Source organism: Dermacentor variabilis, chromosome 6 (genome assembly GCF_050947875.1).
Source record: "Dermacentor variabilis isolate Ectoservices chromosome 6, ASM5094787v1, whole genome shotgun sequence".
NCBI lineage: Eukaryota > Metazoa > Arthropoda > Arachnida > Ixodida > Ixodidae > Dermacentor > Dermacentor variabilis.
The window spans coordinates 154,958,929-154,978,669 of NC_134573.1; the positions used below are offsets into that span (position 1 = coordinate 154,958,929).

Genomic DNA, 19,741 nt, shown 5'->3' on the forward strand with positions numbered 1-19,741 from the left:
CACCCCACATGCTGCACCAAGCATGGACAAACACCTAAAACTATGAAAGAAAATGTGTGTGTGTGGGGGGGAGGGGGGGGGGGAGCGAGCGTAGAAACAGATTAATCAGTGAGCGGCACTGCAGAGCCCTTTTATAGGGCCCGTCACCAGGTTTGGGCACTGAAAATAGACAAGCAGGGTTGTGTAGGTCCCACGGTGCCATTTGTGTCTGCAAAGTGTCAAACAGCTGCACGGTACAAAAATGGTTGAAATTTTTAACAGAAGCCGGTGTGACATTTATTTAAGTGTGCCCTGCCTCTAGCCAGAGAGTCAAGGTTTCATGCGCAAGCGCCTCTACATAAGACACACATCCTGCAAAGTCACTTATTACGGCATGTGCCAATAATCAATCATCCAATGCATAATGCGTAGTACCACCACTAGAAGTGCACCACATAGCAAAGAAGGAAAAAAAAGAAAGGCGGCAGGATTTGTGGCGTAAGTGTGATGCAGTCTCTCGACTGTGGTATGGGAGCAGGCAGGGAAGAAATGTGGCTTGCAGATCCTCTAATAATTAACCAATTAAAAAAGTTATTGCGGTAATAAGCTTTCTAGATGTCATCCTGAAACTTCCAGTGCATAACCAAAATTTGCAATGGGGCCTGGTGAGGGGCCCTTTTAGCTAGACATAAATGAAATGAATGAGGCAAGCTACACGTTTTGCAAAGAGAAACCACAACAAGGAACATTCGTCTGAGGGCAAGGATGGAGCTCACTCAAACTGCTCAGATGGTGGCTGAAGCAGCAGACAGTCAGAGGAAGGCTGGGGCTTTGGGCTCAGTGCCTGTTGAACCTTTTCACCCCACGAGAAGGAGGAGAGCTGCAGCTTCAGGTGAGAAGACCCCGAAGGTGATGAAGAAGTTGGCTTAACCTGGAAGCAGCTCTGTTCCAGCTCCAATATGTAGCTGCAGCACCTGAACATGTACAGTGCAGCTGAGCCTCATCATAATCAACACTGATACACAGCAAGTCATCAAACCACCATCGTGAGGTAGGGAAAGGGACTCTAGACAACACTTCAGCCACCCATTTTTCTGTGCTAAGCATGCCCATCGTGAAGGCGTCCTTCCCATTGCAATGCCGCAGAGGTATGGCAGCACTTATGTTAGCGGAGCCTAACAATGCCTACCCTAACCTGACATACCACTGCATACCAGAGCTAATGCCTAGATTAGACATGACGACAAAGAGTTCGTCCCCATAAATATAATTTACAGGCATATTTGTATGAGGTACAACAGAATTGATATGTGTATACTGTCATGGACAGCTGTGCAAGCTGATTGGTAGAAGGTGACTAATGACAAAGAGGCTGCCATCCAGAGTGGTGACTGTGATGGTTTCATAAGTTTACTTGACAAGTGAGATAAGTGGCAAACTTGGGAAACACGGCCTTTGCTGCTTGTATTGCAGTGCACAAGTCACATGACAGAGCCTTGCTTACATGTGGAGAGGTGGTTGACATGTCTTTAAATTTATTAACGTCATCATTTCATTTATTTTCTGTTGCTTCAGACTGTATTTTCATTCTTCTGGTAGCCTCTCCAAACAGCGTGCCTTAACTATACTCGCGGATAACTTTCTCTGGCTATGAAGGGAAAGCTATGGAGGCAAAGTGCGCACAGGTGAGAGCGCCTCTGAAAAGAGTCCCACGTTTTCATCTGCATTGGTTTAAGCTGGGGAAGAGAAAACAAACACCTTATTATCAACAGTTAAATAAGACAAAACGCAAAAGTGAATGTAAAAAAATTAATTATTTTACAACTTTTCCCTTCCACGTCTGAGCAAACGTGAAACCATCGCACTTGGAAGCTGCGTCGATTTAGTGTCTTTTCCAAGCAACCGAAAGCACTGTCAAACGCTGGCGGACTACTTGGTGCGGTAACACATGTGAAGAGGCTCCGCCTCCATAGCTTTCCCTTCATGGCCACAGAAAATTGTCTGCGAGTGTAACACTGTCCTCTCAATTACAGCCACATAGTTCGGTGCCGAATTGATTAAACTCTACTATGGTTGCAACTTTATGCTCGTGGATCAGTCTGAAAAATTTAGTGGCACATCATGCGGCATCCAAAATTTCGGTTTTATTGCACTTCTTAGCACTGCTCACCAATCAATAAGGGTTTGCCACGTTTGTATCACGTTTTACGACTCCTATTTACATTTTTTCATTCTTGGATAATTGAAAATCGTGCTTAATTGGTATATCCCTCTCAGTCTGGAAGACTTCAAATTAATGAGATTTTACAGCACAGAGAAATGACCATTGTAGTAAAACATTTTCTGAGTTTCAAACAAATCCTGTGCATTGAAAAAGGATTCAAATGACTGCCAATAGCAAATCTCTCAATTTGATAAAGAATGAGCTAAATCACAGCTCAACTACTTCATGTGCTTTATGCATGATTTAACTGTACACACCATTTGACAATGTAGCAACCAAGACACATGAGAAGATCGTAAAGCGACACTGCACCTGAACACGTGCTTCCAGCACACAGCGCTGTGACTCCCCAGTTCGAGGCCCCGGCTGAGCAGGACATCCATACTGAGAACATGCGATGCATGCAGCCGCACAGACTTGCTGCGGCTAGACAGCATCGTCTTGCGGAGACGGTCTTTCCTGGAAGCTGACCTACGCGAGTGGCCTGCCACAGCCCCGCTGGGGTCCAAAACCGGACACGATGCCGCTGCCAGCTGGGCAAAGATGGCCCCACATTTCGTCTGCAGGCCTATAAAGAACAGAACCATGTGACCAAAAGCACAACAGTAGTCTCGCATGCCTGAATTTTGCACTAATGAGGATAGCTGTGAAAATGTAGTGTTATAAATGGCATTCAACGTCCCAAAGCAGCATCTAGGCTATGAGAGATGATATATTGGAGGGCACCAGATTAATTTTGAATGCCTGGTGTTCTTGCATACTGGCTATGCCTTCATTCTAACAGATGTTCAATGCAGAAATAGTAGCATATGTTGATGTTGAAACATTATTAAAGAACCCCAATAGGTAGAAATTATCTTTAAAAAAATCAAAATCAGATTATGGGGTCCAGAGTTTCAAAGCAAGTCACAGGCTGTGACAGTTGCTGCAGTGCAGGGCTCCGTATTGATTTTGACCACCTGCAATTCTTTAATATACACCTAAATATAAGTACACTAATATTTCTGCATTCCATCCCCATCAGAGTACAACCGCATGCTAAACAGCAGAATACTACAGCAACTGAGCTACTGGCATGAACAGAGTTACCTAAGAGCCCTCCACTGCGGCATCTCTTATAATCAAGGTGTTACCTTGGAACTGTTAAAGCCCATCAATTTCTATAAGTTGAATGCCTCAATGCAGAGAAAAAAATCTCACCAAGGACATTGCAGAGCTTGGCAGCACACTGCAGCCCATCAAGGCAGTTGGCTACAGCCTCTCGGGCCTTGCGATGATCTTCCTTGGCACCATCTGTGCCTAGCAAGAGGCCCAAAGAGCTTGCAATACCACAGGAGTTGGTGCCATTAAGGAGCACCGACAGAACCTCCAGCATAGTGTCCCAGCACGCAGTCAGCACGTGGCGAGCAAACTTCATGCCTGCAATAAATAACAGAAAGACAAGTGGTCACAAAAGAACCAGATCATGTGCACTCAGATGGGATTCAGAGCAATCCAGGCAGCCACAGCAAGCCGGAGCAATCCAGGCAGCCACAGAGTCGATCGACAAGTAACCGCTTGCTTGTTCTATGCAGTTAAAATCACCAGACAGCCCCGAAATCATCACTCGCCACCACGTCGCTGTGAAGCTTGCTAGCAGCGCAGCGCCAGGTCGAGTGCAAGTCATCTTACAGCGGCCAGGCTGCAAACTGTGTCCGCGCTCCAACCAGCGTTGACGTCACTCTGCGACTACATAAACGCTGCCCCGGCAGAAGAAGGCATCATAGCGGAGCAATCCAGGCAACCACAGAGTCGATCGACAAGTAACCGCTTGCTTGTTCTACGGAGGTACGTCACTAACTACCCACTTCGTAATAGATACAACACTTAGGCTTTTCGATTGCTCCATCTATTGCCAATAGAATGTCTGATAAGCCACCTTCGACTGTGAAGGAAGTAGCTAAGGCGCTTGCAGATTTGTCAGATCGGCTCAATAAGCAGCACGCCGAAATAAAAAAAGTCATAGAAACGGAGATCAATTACGTGAGGAAGAGCATGGAGTTCATTAATGAAAAATTTGAAACGTTCAAGACAGAAATTGTAGAAATAAGGAAGGAACTTGTTCAAGTCAAAGCCAGGAATAAGGAAATTACGAATGAGAACACCCGCCTTTCAAAAGACTTGAAAGAAATTAAGAAAGAACTGGTCGACCTGCAGCAGCACAGTCGCAAGAACAATTTGGAGGTGAAAGGCATTCCTGTGGCTCCAGATGAAAACCTTGCCTCAACCATGAAAGCTATTGCTGTCTGTGTCGAATCTGAAATCCAGGATTCAGACATGGAGGTAATTCATCGGGTTCCCATAAGAGACAAGCGAAGCAAAATATCGTAGTTCGGTTTGTGTCCCGTAAGGTCAGGGACAGAGTCTTTAACGTGGCTAAAAGCACAGAATAAACACGGCTCTTCTTGGCTTTAAGGATATTTCTCCAATTTTTATTAATGAACACTTGTGTCTAGCGAACAAGGTATTGTTGGGCAAAGCGCTGAGTGCAAAGAGGGAACATAACTGGAAATTCAGTTGGTTGTCTGATGGGAAGATCCTCATGCGCAAAACAGAAAATTCGCGTGTACTGCATTTGATGTGTGCAGAGGACCTTGCTCAGGTGCAGTAAGCGTAAAAAAAAGAAAGACAGAAAAATGAAGACTTTAACAGATATTGAAGAAACATGGAAAGGACATGATTTCTTGTCCTTAGTCCACTGCAACATCCGTAGTATTAACAGAAATCTAGACGTATTTTTACCCTACATATCGCAACACTCGTTTTCTTACGATATCATCACAATAACAGAAACATGGCTCAGAAGGGATGAAAAAATAAAAATACCTGGATACACAATGCTATCGCAACCTAGAGAAAGTACAGCACGTGGTGGTGGCGTTGCGCTTTTTATAAGCCACAGGCTCGGGTTTCAATGCCTAGTCAACAGTTCGTACAGCAACCAAAGTGCCGAAACCCTTCTTGTGAAACTTGAATGTGGTGTTGTTATAGGCGTAGTTTACCGTCCTCCTAGCTCATGTATTAATAATTTCATCTCTGTGATGGAAACTGTTATCGACCCTCTAATACATGTCCGCAATCCAATTATCATTTGTGGTGACATGAACATCGACTTGTCTAGAGATGACTGCTATGATTACATATTTTTTCTACAGTCCTTTAATCTTAAAAATGTGATTTCATCCCGTACTCGTGTTTGCAACATGTCTTCAACTCTCATCGATCATATTTTGTGCAATATTGATATCAATGTACGGGCAGGTGTTTATGATATCACAATTGCTGATCATTGCCCAACATTTTTGTTTCTGCCTCGGGATTGTTTGCATTCTTTTCGCCAAACGCACCACAAATATTCGACAAGGCTTAACTATCCACGTGTACGCAGCATCTTACTCACTACAGATTTTGATAACCCCTACAATGACAATGTTCACATGGAATGTCAAAACATTATTGACTGCATTACAAATGCGATAGAAGAATCGCGGTACGCTTCACGACACAGCTATGATTACACCATATGTCCATGGATGAATGAGTCCATACTTGCTCTACTGAAACGGAAAGACTACTATTATAATAAATTAAAACATAACAAAACTAACAACTACTACAAAAGCCAGTTTAAATTTTTTTCGAAATAAATCAATTATGCTAATTCGCAAATCAAAGAAGGTCTATTATACGAACTTGATTAAACGACTAAATGGCAATGGAAGGCAAATATGGAAAATAGTAAGAGATGTATTAGGATTACAGGATAAACAGTATGTTACTCCCGAAAATCCGTCCCCTCAGATTGCTAATGACTTCAATGATTATTTCTCAAAAGTTGGTGACAATATATCTAAGCAGTCTGTACTTTCAATTCCCACAACCAGGATCCAGAGAAGCGTTGACAGTGATTTTTCGTTTGGTGAAATAACTCTTGAGGAAATAAAAAGTATCGTAGACAAATTATCGGTTAATAAGGCATCCGAACTTGACGGCATTCAAGTTAAGATATTGAAAAACAATATTGATGTCTTATGTGTGCCTCTTTGTCACGTGTTTAACCATGCGATAAGTAGTAATGTTTACCCAAATATACTGAAAGTGTCAAAGGTTATCCCTGTATACAAAACTGGTGATCCGAACCATCCGAGTAGTTATAGACCTATTTCAAATCTTAGTGTAGTTAACACACTATTCGAAAAGCTCATTGTGCTGCAGTTAAATGCATTTCTTGTAAGCAATAACGTTATCTGCCCGCAGCAGCATGGCTTTGTTGCAGGTAGATCTACATCAACCGCAGTCTTAACACTTTCGCAATTGTTTAACTCTGCTCTTAACAAGAATAACATTGCTGTGTCAATCTTTCTTGATATAAGAAAAGCGTTCAATACAATCTGTCATTCCATACTGTTAGTCAAACTGGAATCTTATGGTATCGTTGGAAACACGCTTCAATTCATCCACAGCTACTTTAAGGCACGAAGGCAACAAGTGGTAATTAACAAACATCATTCTGCTTTCACTGATATCGTATGCGGTGTACCGCAAGGCTCGGTTTTAGGCCCTATTCTGTTTTCATTATATATAAATGATTTACCGGGCGCACTTAACCTGTCAAAAGTTTTGATGTACGCTGACGATACCGCCTTAGTTTACTCAGGGGACTCCCTCTCGTAATTACAAGACACTATATCTGGTGAACTGCTAAAAGTAGCTAAATATTTTTCAGAAAACAGACTAGCCCTAAATACTGATAAAACTAAGTATATTATATTTCACTCTAACAGGAAAATACTAGACTAGAGTGAGTTCACTTTGACTTTAGCGAACCGAACTCTGGATTGTGTTGATTCATTAAAATATTTAGGTGTTACTTTAGACAGTCACTTGCACTGGAGAGAACAAATTAGCGTTGTCTGTAGAAAACTCGCTTTCAGCTGTTACACACTGGCCCGTGCCCGGCAATATTTTCCTCGTGCCTTGCTTCGTTGCATATACTTTTCTTTGTTTCATACCCACATGAGCTATGGTCGTGAAATATGGGGCCTAACATATAAAACTTACTTAACACCTATAGAGCAGTTGCAAAAATGCGCCCTAAGAATAATAACATTTTCCTGTGTTCATCACCCAAGTAGCGTTCTGTTTACTGACCTTCGTATTCTTTCTTTCACGGCGTTACGAACTTATAAGATCACTTGTTTAGTTCACAAAATACTCAACACCAACTTTCCGTTACCCAACACCATATTTAACTTCCCACATGCAAACACCAGGCAAACAACTAACTTTAACTTAAACCTTCCTTATTGCAGCAATGTATATGGTGAACGATTAATAGAGTTCTTTGGCGCCATAACTTGGAACACTTTGCCTGTGGAAATAAAAGTAACCAGAAATTTTGATCTTGCATGTAAACGCTTCTTCTTGTCTAGCCAAACGTAATAGCTCTTCCATAAAAAAAAAAAAAAGTACTTGTTCATGTAAAAAAATTTTCTTACTCATTGAGCAAATATGTATTTGGTTGATCTGTATATGTACTTTTGTGTATTGGACCAGCTACTAGCCACATAGGCTATTGGTCCAACTATTTTTGTACACCATTACTTGACTTGTTTAAATAAAGCTCACTTTTTGATTGATTGATTGATTGATGATTGATTGATTGATTGATTGATTAGCACCAGTGGTTGGCTCGTGTGAATGACTTCATTTGCAGATGAGGTGATGGCACAATTCTTCTAGTGGCAGTTGCAATAAACTTCTTCTCATTTAACTCCTGCAGGACATGGGTGCCTTGAGGAAAGGTTTGCCAGATGCGATTTTCTCTATAAAATTTTGTTCCATGGCAATGTTAGCTTGCGGCAATTCGAATATGACATCACAGTAACATAGCAGGAACTTCTGCGAGAATACCTGAAACTACCACCTAAACTTTGGCTACATATTCAAGACAGCTCAACTTATCTAATTCAAAAGCCAGCAAATTACGCAGATTGTGTTTCAGCACATGCAGTGAGAGTCCCCATTGCACAATGATTCCAACTATAAAAACATGTCTTTTCTGCTGACGTCTTAACAGATTGCATGTCTCTCATGTATCTTTGTCTCACTGAGAACAAAGAAGATATTCCATTTCAGAGTTCTTTTTTTTTTTTTTAGTTTTCCGTTCAAGGGTAGCCAAGCCACTTACCAGCCAGCATGTAAGGTGTAAACACCACATTGGTGGCAGCTCTCTCAAGTCTTCGATAATCGGAGAGTTGACGTGAACCTAACTGATCACTTCCCAGGCCATCTACATCTGAAAAAGAAAGCAAAACAGCCTTCACCACTAGTGGCTAGAGAGGTTCTTACATTACATGCCCCACAATGACATGGTGCTTTTAATAATAGCATGTATCAGCTAATGAGCAACCTCTTTTTAATGTGCAGTTTCTCCAAACAGGATATCAATGATGCGGTTCTTGGTATAGACAAAAGGCTTGAAGAAAGCCTACGTTAACGTAATAATATCTTTTTAAATAATTATCATAATTTATTCATTCTGTTTTCGCACATCAGATACCCAACATCCGTATGCTTGATTTCGCTTATTGCTGAATTGGGACACACCTGCAATACAACATCTTCTGGATTATTCTCTACATTTTTCGTTAATAAGAATCATAGGCATGGCTCAGGAAGCTTGTTACTGATAATGCAGTGCCACAAATCTAAGTTCTTGTAATGATTTTCGCCATAATATACACGAAAAATGGTGCATAAAGTGAACTGGATTGATGATTCATATAGCGAGGAAACAGAGTTGTTTAATAAAAGAACATACTACTTTATCAAAGATATATGAAAGGGCAGAGATTCATAAGCATGATTTCTGCAAATGTTGTAATGGTCAGCTATGAAACACCATGCTCCTGAACTTCTGACTTTTAGTATCCATGTGAAAGAAATACAAAAGAAAGTAAGAATTAACGTGCAATGTGGCAAGCTTGCAGTGTCATGAGTAACAATGAACTTGACCTTATATGTGATAATGACTTGCGATAGGCATGACATGCAGAACATGGAGCAGGTGATAGGCACATGTCTACTAAAACATCATGATCATCATCAGCCTACTGATGACTACTACAGGATGAAGGCCTTTCCTACTAATTTGCAATTACCTCTGCCTAGCACCAGTTGATTATATCTTACACCTGGGGCCCAATGCGTAGGACTGATAACCAGTGGTCTATTACATTTGCAGAATGGGTGCCAAGGGAAGGGAAGTGAAGTCAGGGAGGGCAGAGAATTATTAAGTGCTGTGAGAAAATTAGAAAATCTGCAGGCATAAGATGGAATCAACTACTAAACCATTTAAAATCAAACATTTGTAAACTCTGGTGTTGAGTGTTAGTTCAGTTCACATTGGCAGCCTCAGAAAACAAAACAGTGAAGGTATATTGTCAAAGGACATAGGCTGGCAAAGGCTGTCTGAAATGGTGCTGCTACTTCCTAATTTTTTTATTCCATGGACAAGTTGTTTTTGGTTTTTTTAAGCTAACAACAGCGTGATATGTGGTTGTGTGCATCACTTTCAGTCTGTAACATCTTTAAGCCTGAATCGGAGCCAGAAACTGAGAATGCTTGAAAGTACTCGTGGGCAGGAAAGAAGCATCACCAGCGCCTAAGATACATGTACAAGTCATCCAAATGCCCTGACACTAGAGAACAGCCAACAAGAACACAACTGGTGCTTTTGGCACCATTGGTGGTAGTGAACAAGTGAAGTGATATCAATGCAGTATGGTCTATCAAATCATTTACACTGACATGAAATGCTGTAAACTTGCCATAGCAATTATTGCATGCCTGAGCTCTGAACGAAACTTTTATATTTTATCCATATGTTTTATGGGAATGTTATATCCACCAGCAGTAGCTGTTTTTACAGTTGGAACCCAAAGGCATATGTAGCCTGTACTCAGCAAGTGATTTCCTGGGAGCATATGTAGCAGTGAGAACATAGAAATAAAAAAAAAAATGTGAGTGCAAGGCATGAGTGCTAACCTGTGAGCAAGTTGATGAGTGCAAGGTTTGTCTTGGAATCAGGTTCATATCCAGCTTCGCACAGCAAGCTTCTAGCAAGCACTTGCTGATACAGCTCTGACAGCCATGTTGCTGAGAGATACACCAGCACGCCACTTCCGTGCACCTCGTCCACAAACTTTTCCTGCGCATGAGATATTTGGTTAACAATTTAAAAACTTGAAGAGCTAACAAAAATTGCAGCTCTGTGTGATGGCATACAGCACCGTACAATACAAAACAGTATGTGTGTTGCGTGTGTTTCTGAAAGACCTTAAAATGCTTTAGCCTTTTTTAACTCGTTCCTCAGTTTTGCGCCGATGGTGCTGTCCACAGCGAGAGATGTGAGAGAGGAGTGTTCAGTGATGTGACGCAAATCAGTCAAAGGCAGTATTCCATTTGGTCATATAGTCACCACCATGCTGCCGTTGCCATCCCATTGTCCCCATGTCATTGCTGTCATGCAGTGATTTGTTATATCATTGTCATGATTTAGGAACCATCATTTTGCCATTGTCATACAGCAGTCGTGTGATGAAGAAGGAATGATGTTGATTGAACAACAAAGGCAGCTTCATCGTTACATCGATGTCACTCCTTCTTCTTCATTTCATCATAATCAAGCCATCATCATTCAATTGCGACTATGACACCATTGTCATACCATCGTCATCATGCATTCATTGTCACACCTTCTTGATGCAGTCATGGTCCTTCCACTGTCATCATTTGAGCTTCATCATTCAATGGTCACGCTGTTGTTGTATCGCCATCATTACCATACAGCCGTCATCACATAGTCGTCATAAAGTAATCATCACGTCGTCATCGTCCTATACCTGTCGTCACCCAGTTGTCCTCATGCTATTGTTGTCCCAATGTCATCGTTATAACATTGTCATCATTTCAGAATCATCACTGTGCCATTGTTATACAGTCAATGCTATGCATTTGTTGTCATACCATCGTCATGATGCCGTCGTAGTTGTTCAACTTTCGTCATACAGTCTTCATCATTCCATTATCCTCATGCCACTGTCATAAAATTGTCATCGTTATAGCATCAACATCATTTTAGAATCGTTGTCCCATTGTTGTTATAACACGTTCGGCTGTGTCAGTGTATGCTTAGAAAGCTAGGGAGCACTCGAGCATCGGAGAAGAGTGTAGTAGTTTAACAAAAATGCTATAAAGTATTATTTACACTTAAATGTCATGGAGTAAGCAGGACTTCCAGAACCCCATATGATTCCATGAGCTCCAGATTGGAAGCAAAAAACACCTAGCCTGCACCACAGCTAATGCCACTTATGCTACCACTTGTAACAGCCCTGTTTTCTTGTGCACAGGTAGTGCAACAAGGCATTCGGTCATTTGCACCTTACACTTGTCATGACCCTCTTTTGCACCACATCTCTCAAAGTTCATAGTATCAGTGCCATGGTAGCTTTCTCCACTAACAGATCAAGCCACTGCCCTGTCAGTGAAGAGATTACTCAGCTTTTGCTTTTGGCAGAGGCAATGCTTAGTCGTGACTGTTTACGAAATCCTCCTCCCAGTAGCCATTGTGCTTACTCTTGCATAAGAATAAGCAATATAGGTGGAAGGAGCTTTTAAAATTGAAGGAAAAGACAAGCAGCCTTTAACACAATTGTAAACTCCCTCGTGCATATGAGATAGCTCAGATTTTCATGACAGTAACCCTTGGTGACTACACAAGCTTACAGACCATGTTCAACATGTTTTGTGGTCCCTTTAACCCCTTTTCGTGTCAAGGACGAATCTCACTTGTCCACATACAGTATTTTACTCAGTGCCGCAGATGAGTGGCAATCATTCTGGTGTGGAATGTGCACTATCACATGGCTTCAGCATTGCAGAAAGCACATTTTTTGAGTCGCTGGCGGAAAAGCACTGGAAGTCTGTATCCACCAGGTTTTAAATGTGTCAGCACAGAGTGAGCTGGCAGCAGCAAATGGCAGCCATCTTTTACAACACAGAAATAGTGGTGGTTTTGGACATTTTTTCACCTCATGTAAACAATTAAACCTGTAAAATGCTAGTGAATTGCACTGGGAGTTTCAACTTTGTTACTGATAATTGCAAGAAAGATTTAGAGCCTCTGGCAGCCTCTCTTGTTTGAATGTGGCTAGACCAAACCAAAGTGCCTTGCTGCCAATGACTCTGCAAGCAAAAAAAGAAGCCTGACTTTTGTTTCACGAGATATCAAACATCATATAGACTGTTTCTGTGGCCTCGCCGATCTGCAACAGGAAAATATGAAGAAAAAAAAAAGCTTACAGTAAAATACATACAAGAATAATGAATGAACTGTTGATATTGCAATAATGAAAGCTGTTCTCAAAAAATCAGTCATAAAACAATTAGGGAAATTTTGGTGGTTTTCTGGAAAAGAAAATTGGCATGGAAAGGGTTAAAAGAAAAAACTAAATTGTAAGTTACCAACCTCTGTCAATGGCACTTCCCTGGTGAGCTTCTTGCGGTATCCGCTGTGGATGAGTTTTAGGTCCAACAGGAGGGCTGAGTAGGTTGCCAGGTAGATGCCATCAGCATTAACAATTGTGATATGCTGTGGCGTGCTCTCGAGTTCAGTGCCAGTGTGTTGTTGCTGCTGTTGTTGCCAGAGGGCTGAACAAAAATGCAAGAGGATGTGTCATAAGGCTTTACAGGCAATTTGCAAAGCACAGTGCACTGCCACCTGTTTAAAAAAACAACATAACTGAAAAATTTTCTTGCTACATACTTCAGCCATAATTCAACCCTAATTCAGCCATAAGCACAATGACATCTTCAGTTACATGCCTCTCCATTCAATAGTTTTTTATTTTCCTTTCCTCACACTTATTTTTTGTTAGCTTTCTTGTCAACCTGCTATTTCCCATTATTTGCTGCTCGTCGTACACCACACGTCATGTATAGCCGATGGTAAAAGTTCCCGGGGCACATATTTCAAGAACAATCTCAATTCCTGTTTGGCTTGAGTATGTAGCATCTAAATGAATGGGAGACGGTGTTGGTTGTATACAAAATAACCACAGACTGCAACTCTGAATTCAAGAATATGTGCCCATGCTCCCTGGAAATTCTGCTTTTTCATCAATACTACAACCCAGAAACTTTCAATCTCAATAGTACTTTCATGGTGTTCTACAGCTTACATGTCTGAAGGCTGTGAAGACAGTCATTATCATTATAGGACGACTTCTGTGTCCATTACTTAATATAGATTGGCTGCTACACAATGTTCATAATGATCAGTGAATAAACCATCTGACATTGCAAGAAGAATCTGGGCTGAAGCAGAAACATGTAAATACCTTTGTAAATTCCTGTGCTCAAGTGAAAAGAAAAAGGCAAATGCACATGGCAATACCACATATGCCAAGGCGACTTCTGGAATACTAATCACTTTAGCATATACTCTTGCTTTTCTGTGAAAGAAGATCCCGCATAATGTATGTGTCACCTATCTCATTAGTACGCTTGGTCACAGGCCATGGGGCTACAAATGGGGCGATGGCACCCCTGCCTCGCAGTTGTCAAACAGGGCAGAGCGTCTGTCTCTGGTATCCTGCACTGCTTACAGATGTCTATAAAACAAAATCTGAAGAAGTATCATATGCACTGGTGAAGTTAATGGCACTGAGTAATGAGCACAGGCTTCAGATTTCTCTATTATGATGAAATGTTCTTGAATAGCACCATTTGAGAGACTTATTAACTATGCAGTTACCTAGTATGGAGCTAACATAAGCCACTGGAGGCAGTAGAGGGCAGGCAAATGCAGGATGTTAGCTCCATCCAACCCCACAGTGATTGGCCGAGCACATCTATCAACTTGATGAGGACAGGACATAGAAAATCATGATAGAAAGTGCGTCTGTGGTTAAAGATCTTTCATAACGCCATCTACTGACATCTGAGCTGTGCCGGCACAGGATAAAATAGATATTCCAACAAATGACTGCCCCAGCATAATGTCCTTAGTGGCCTCAAGCTATCCTGTACACCAAACTTCTGTATTCTTGAGCGCAAACATTTTGCTTTTAACAGTTAGAGAAACGTGGCAGCGGTCACCTTCTGCGTAGTCACTGGCAAACTGCTGCAGCTCCTGGTCAGCCTCAATGGAGCTGAGAACATGCAGAAGTCGCGGCAGAAAGGAGGCCAAGTGATTGACAAAATCCCTGGATGTCTTGCGCTCTCGCTCCGCAAACTCGTTATTAGATTCGAAGAACTTCTCCAGCCGGTTCCGCTCGCTTTCGTTGACATCTTTCATCAAGGTCTTTGCTGCTCTCTCCATTACAGAAGTTCTTGCTTCAGCTGAGATGTCCGTTTTTTCTTCCAATGGTTTCTCAGCCTACATGTGCGATAGTTTCAGAACGATGTCAGTCTGCTGTTTGTTACTCAAAACATATTGCAAAAAAGCTACCAAGACACAACACTTGAATGTGCACTTGAATGCCAGTGGTAAAAACACTGAATTTACTTGATTTTCCAGACTAAGAACCTGCAAACAAAGCTGCAACAAATTTTTGTGCATAACTACCACCATAGTTCCTTCTTTTTATTTTGTTTGTGTTGTTGAGAAGGGGGGAGGGGGGGGGGTAGAGGCATATTGCTGTTCAATACCTCATCAAAACAAAACTTCCAAATGCAAATTCAGTGTATTTTTTACAGTGGTTCTTAGTTTTAGGTGACTTCACTAAACCCCAAATATAGGTAGAAATAGGTCATGAGACTTTTAAAGCTGCCCAAGTCATAAATAATCACCAGATTATGAAAGGTACAAAAACCTAAATACTCACCAAGTCAGTGTCATAAAGGCTTTCATCTGCAAACTCTGACGCTTCATCACCTTGGCTGTACTCCATAAAGCTGCCACTTTGAAGCTCCTCATCTGGCAAACTACTCTCTTCTGGAGTGACTGCCACATGCTCCCTAGCATCTCCTGCCCCTGGTTCTGGTAGACGAGTCCCAGTATCAAGATTCTCTTCTTTCATTTCATCAAGACCTTTGCATTCAGTGGGCAGCTGCTCAGGAGGCTCCACATCATATGCTTCTGACACTTCAAGAGCTTCATCCACAAGTGAGTGCTTCGGTGAACCCTGGATATCTTCCAAGTGGGCATCAGAGCTTCGGCTAATGCTGGTCTGGTGCAAAATTTGTGCTTCTTCAACCACAGGTGCAGTTTCAGTTTCTCCACTTTTGATGTCTGTCCGTTGCCAACCGTTTCGAATGTCACCTCGAGCTGACTTTTCGTATAGGAATGACGCACCTGCAAGTAACAAAACAAAAAGCATTCTTCTATAAAGTGCTTGTGCAAAACATGGCATACAATATTAAGACTGAGAAGTCAGAAGCATCCAACAAAGACATTTATAACGAAACAATGTTTAAATGGTAGTCAAACCTCATTATAACAAAGTTGCATCCAACAGGCAAATACCTTTGTTATATTCAAAGATTCATTATATCCATGTTCGTTATATTGAGTTTCAACAGTAAATCAACAACACACCTGAAGTTTTGCATGAAAGGTTCTCCCGTGGACAAATAACAGCAGCAAAACATGGGATAAGCAGCACACAGTACTTCAATATGATTTGAGATGCATTGCCAAATCACACACCGGATGTGTGGGTTATCTGACGAATGGTGGTTTCAGAAAAAGCAAAAACATTATGGAACGGTTATTTGACCCCCATTTTATACATTGCCTTTTACTCCTGAATTCGAGAACTACTCAGTGAAACTGCCTTGACTGTCAGTTACCAACTTGATTGCAGTTTCGAAGATTTCAAGCATTAGGATGCACGCACACATCATGTATTATTGCCTCAATAATTTACAGTGTCTTACTAAAATATTCGGACTATAGACGAGCACATTCACTTCACAGGAGATCTGACAGTACTAGAGATTTAAAATGCCGTATTGACATTTTGGAAAACGGCCCATTTTTTTCAGGAGTCAGCACTTCCACAAGTGCACTACAGTTTCAGAAATCAAATTAAAGGTCCTCAAGTTTTTCATATTAACTGGAAATCAGGCTTAACAGACTTTGTCCCACCACACTTCTACCCAATGTGATTCTTTCAGTACAGAACAGCTGCGCTCACCAACATAATCTGCACTCTGCAATGTCGGGAACGTGGAGTTCAGGCGTTCTGCCATCTGGTCCGAGATTTTGGAGCCTGAAACCAGGGTTTCCAAACTCGACAGCAGCGCCACCACACATTCAACGCTGATGTAGCAGACACTGGGTTCATTGCTGTGGCAGCACTCTCCGAGCCCATCAACAACGCTGCATGAACAACATTATGCTGCTCAATAAAGTGGCAAGGCAAGGAACACAGAAGGCAAAATTTGGACATGACACTATTATCATTCAGTACCTAATGTGAAAAAGTGTGCAACAAGAGATACACAAAAACACTGGGTGTATGACCTGCACTGGACAATAGTACATATTGTAAGGCAAGTTGGCGTGAGTTGTGCGACAGGTCAGTTTCAGAGCAACACGGACTAAAACATAACATGATAGCCTTACATTTCATCTATCGTAGGGACATGGTCGTCCTTACTTTTTCATTTACTCTCCTCACCTGTAGCCTAGGTTAGCCAGCTTTAGCTACCTCAGGAAATTTCGTGGATACTTTTCAAGTTTGGGAATTGGTAATCTCACCAATCATCTGTATACAAGTTAGTTTCGGCTACTTCTATAACACAATTTAAGTGGACCCGTGTAAAGCGATCGATGTTGATGCGCGATTGAATGCTTTGAAACTAAGACAATAGCCTGAACAAGCACAGGATTGCTTACATTTTTAGCAGGTCTAGGCTGCTCAATCGTGGGTTTTTGGTGTCTTCCCACAAAGGAGGCCCAGCAAACTGCAGCAACTGCTCTGGGTTGTTCAGCATCTGCAAATGTAGAATATTTAGTAGGTATGTTAATTGCAATAAAACAACTTGCACAAAACAAGGAAAATGCACTGCAAAACGAGAAGAGACAATGTAAGCAATCAACTACACTAAGACAGTTTTGAGCTCCCCGCCTCTGTCTTGCCCGAGGAAAAAATGTGCGCATGTACCATTTTTTAATGTTTACATAGATGTCATATTCACTGTTTTAAATAAGCTACCTTGAGCTTCTTCCCGAGTTGATTTCGCTAAAATTTCATAAATTTGTAATTTTCACTCTCTTCCTGATACTATACACATATTGAAGGGATGGATACAATAGTATACGCAAGGGCCAAAGTGTGCTAGTTTGTGCTTCCTTTGAGAAAGTGTCTGGAAGACAATAGTCAGCAGTTTACATTCTTTTTTTCTGGATTGCTCCTCACCCCCCTTCCCCCAACGTTGCTACACAAGGTTCAGTTTTCAAACTCCTGTGACTGCGTGGACCCACCACCGATCCTAGAATCTCGTGGCGTTGCTCTCGCACTTTGCTCGGTCAGCACGGCGCAGGTGGGGCGGCGAAGCGCTGTTCACGGCTGTTCACATGTTGGTGCTGTTTGTACACATGCATGTTTTGCTGTAGTCTTGGTGCTTCTTGCTGCACCCTTGTGCGTTTTCAATGCCGTGTGCAATGTTGACGAGCTTGCGGCCCGTATCATCCAATTTTATTTGGTGACGCGAGTGCATGTTTATGCTCCGTCCCTGCAGCGAGAACTTGCCTTGAATGTGCAAGTCTGCTTGCAAGCGAGCAGAGCTCATATAGGTTTTGACATTGCCCTTGTGAATGCAGTCCTGTGATGAAAGAAATAGTGCTAGCTTAATTTTTTTTTTGTTCATCCCAAAATGAAGTGCTGAGAGTGTCTGCATACTCAGCTCTGCAGCTCTGCAGCTAACTTTAGCCAGAGTTTAAGATATGTGAATGCCACGCAGCCGCACAGAGCCAAGGTAACATTGTTTGCAGTCGCTTGGAGACACTCAAATTATTTTTTTTTTCATTTTGCGTAGTTAGATAATTAGTCCTAATTATTTATTAATCACCTAACCAAGTATCATAATTAGATTAAAGGTGTCAATGAGAGAATTGTTGAGTGACATGAAAAACTCGCAATACGGTATTCTGTTCCTCAATATGTGCTACATAAAAGTGTTTTTCCGAGTGTGAAAGAAGCTCGCGAATAATGCAAAGTGCCTCAAGTGGCCAGTCACGCAGCAATTTTGTGTGTATTTGCAGGCTTGTTTCACACTCGGAAAAAAGACTTTTATGTAGCACATATTGAGGAACAGGAAACTGTATCATGAGTTTTTCATGTTGCTCTACAATTTCTCATTGACACTTTTCACTAATTATAATATTAGAGAAGTTAATTAATTAAATAAGACTAATGATCTAATTAGGTATAATTAAAACAATAATTTGAGTATCTATAAGCGATGGCAAACACTGCCTTGGTTCTGAGCAGCTACATGGCATTCACGTATTTTTAAACTCTGGCTAAGCTTAGCTGGGACACCCTGTATATTGAGAGAATGTTCCTTGGGTTTATTCCTACTATTTTAAAAGTGCATCAATTGGCTTGCTGACCTCTACAACTGCTGATGAGTAGCACCTGTTAGTACTAATTAAATAATTACTTACCTGATTGACCTGCAGACAGCTGCAGCAGCTGATTATAGCAACTTTAGTACTAATAAGCTAATTGTTTAATCACATGACTAAATAAATAAAATTCAGGAGGCACTGCCCTGATGAAATATTTGATTTGCATATGTTAAGTTCTAATAAGGACAGAAAGAAACAAAGACTTAGTTATATATAGGTGGATGCATGCAAAAGCATTGCCACCACCAATGATCCTGGGTTCTAGTGCCCTAATTAACTCTTTATTAATTAAATTCCCCTTAATTGCCACACAATTAAGTGGCTTAGACTCCTACCAATGGTTGTGGGTTCAAGTGCCGTAATGAACTCTATGAACTCTATCGTAATTAAACCTGGGTCCTAATTTACTGTACCTTAATTAAAGATGCCTTAATTAACACCAAAGGCTGTGTGTTGGACTCCCGCTAAAGGTCGTGGGTTCAAGTACCTTAATTATATCTTAGAAACTGGGCCTTAATTAACTTTACCCCAATTAACACCCACGGTCGGGGGTTTGACTTCCACCAATGGTTGTGGGTTCGAATGCCTTACCTCTATGTTAATAAACTGGGCCTTAATTAACTTCACCTAATTCACTCTGCCTTAATTAACTTTGCCTTAACTGGCATCATCAACTGCCTCAATTGGCTCACTTGGGCTCCCTCGAGTTTTTGGACCATTTTGTGGTCACGCTAATGCTGCCTCATGAGCGATACAAAGCATTTGCATTAATAATTAATCAGTACTAGTCAGCAAAAGCTGAATAATAGAGTGCAGTGGACAGCCGGGGCTGCTGCGGCCCTGGACTAAGG

At 41.5% G+C, this 19,741-nt stretch overlaps 1 protein-coding gene across 3 annotated transcripts in view; it reads right to left on the bottom strand.

Moving 5' to 3' along the window:
• LOC142585530 (brefeldin A-inhibited guanine nucleotide-exchange protein 3) overlaps positions 1 to 19,741 on the bottom strand; it is a 100,401-nt gene that overhangs the window by 59,034 nt on the left and 21,626 nt on the right. For 2 of the 3 annotated variants that reach the window (XM_075696341.1, XM_075696343.1), the window contains 10 exons: positions 17,154 to 17,251; positions 16,450 to 16,634; positions 15,136 to 15,605; positions 14,408 to 14,687; positions 12,777 to 12,958; positions 10,292 to 10,454; positions 8,433 to 8,540; positions 3,404 to 3,622; positions 2,516 to 2,771; positions 756 to 953 (listed from right to left, as the gene is read on the bottom strand). In XM_075696341.1, the coding sequence (XP_075552456.1) occupies positions 756 to 953; positions 2,516 to 2,771; positions 3,404 to 3,622; positions 8,433 to 8,540; positions 10,292 to 10,454; positions 12,777 to 12,958; positions 14,408 to 14,687; positions 15,136 to 15,605; positions 16,450 to 16,634; positions 17,154 to 17,251 (2,159 nt within the window). The remainder of the gene's footprint in view (positions 1 to 755; positions 954 to 2,515; positions 2,772 to 3,403; positions 3,623 to 8,432; positions 8,541 to 10,291; positions 10,455 to 12,776; positions 12,959 to 14,407; positions 14,688 to 15,135; positions 15,606 to 16,449; positions 16,635 to 17,153; positions 17,252 to 19,741) is intronic. The other variant, XM_075696342.1, reaches the window with a different exon arrangement.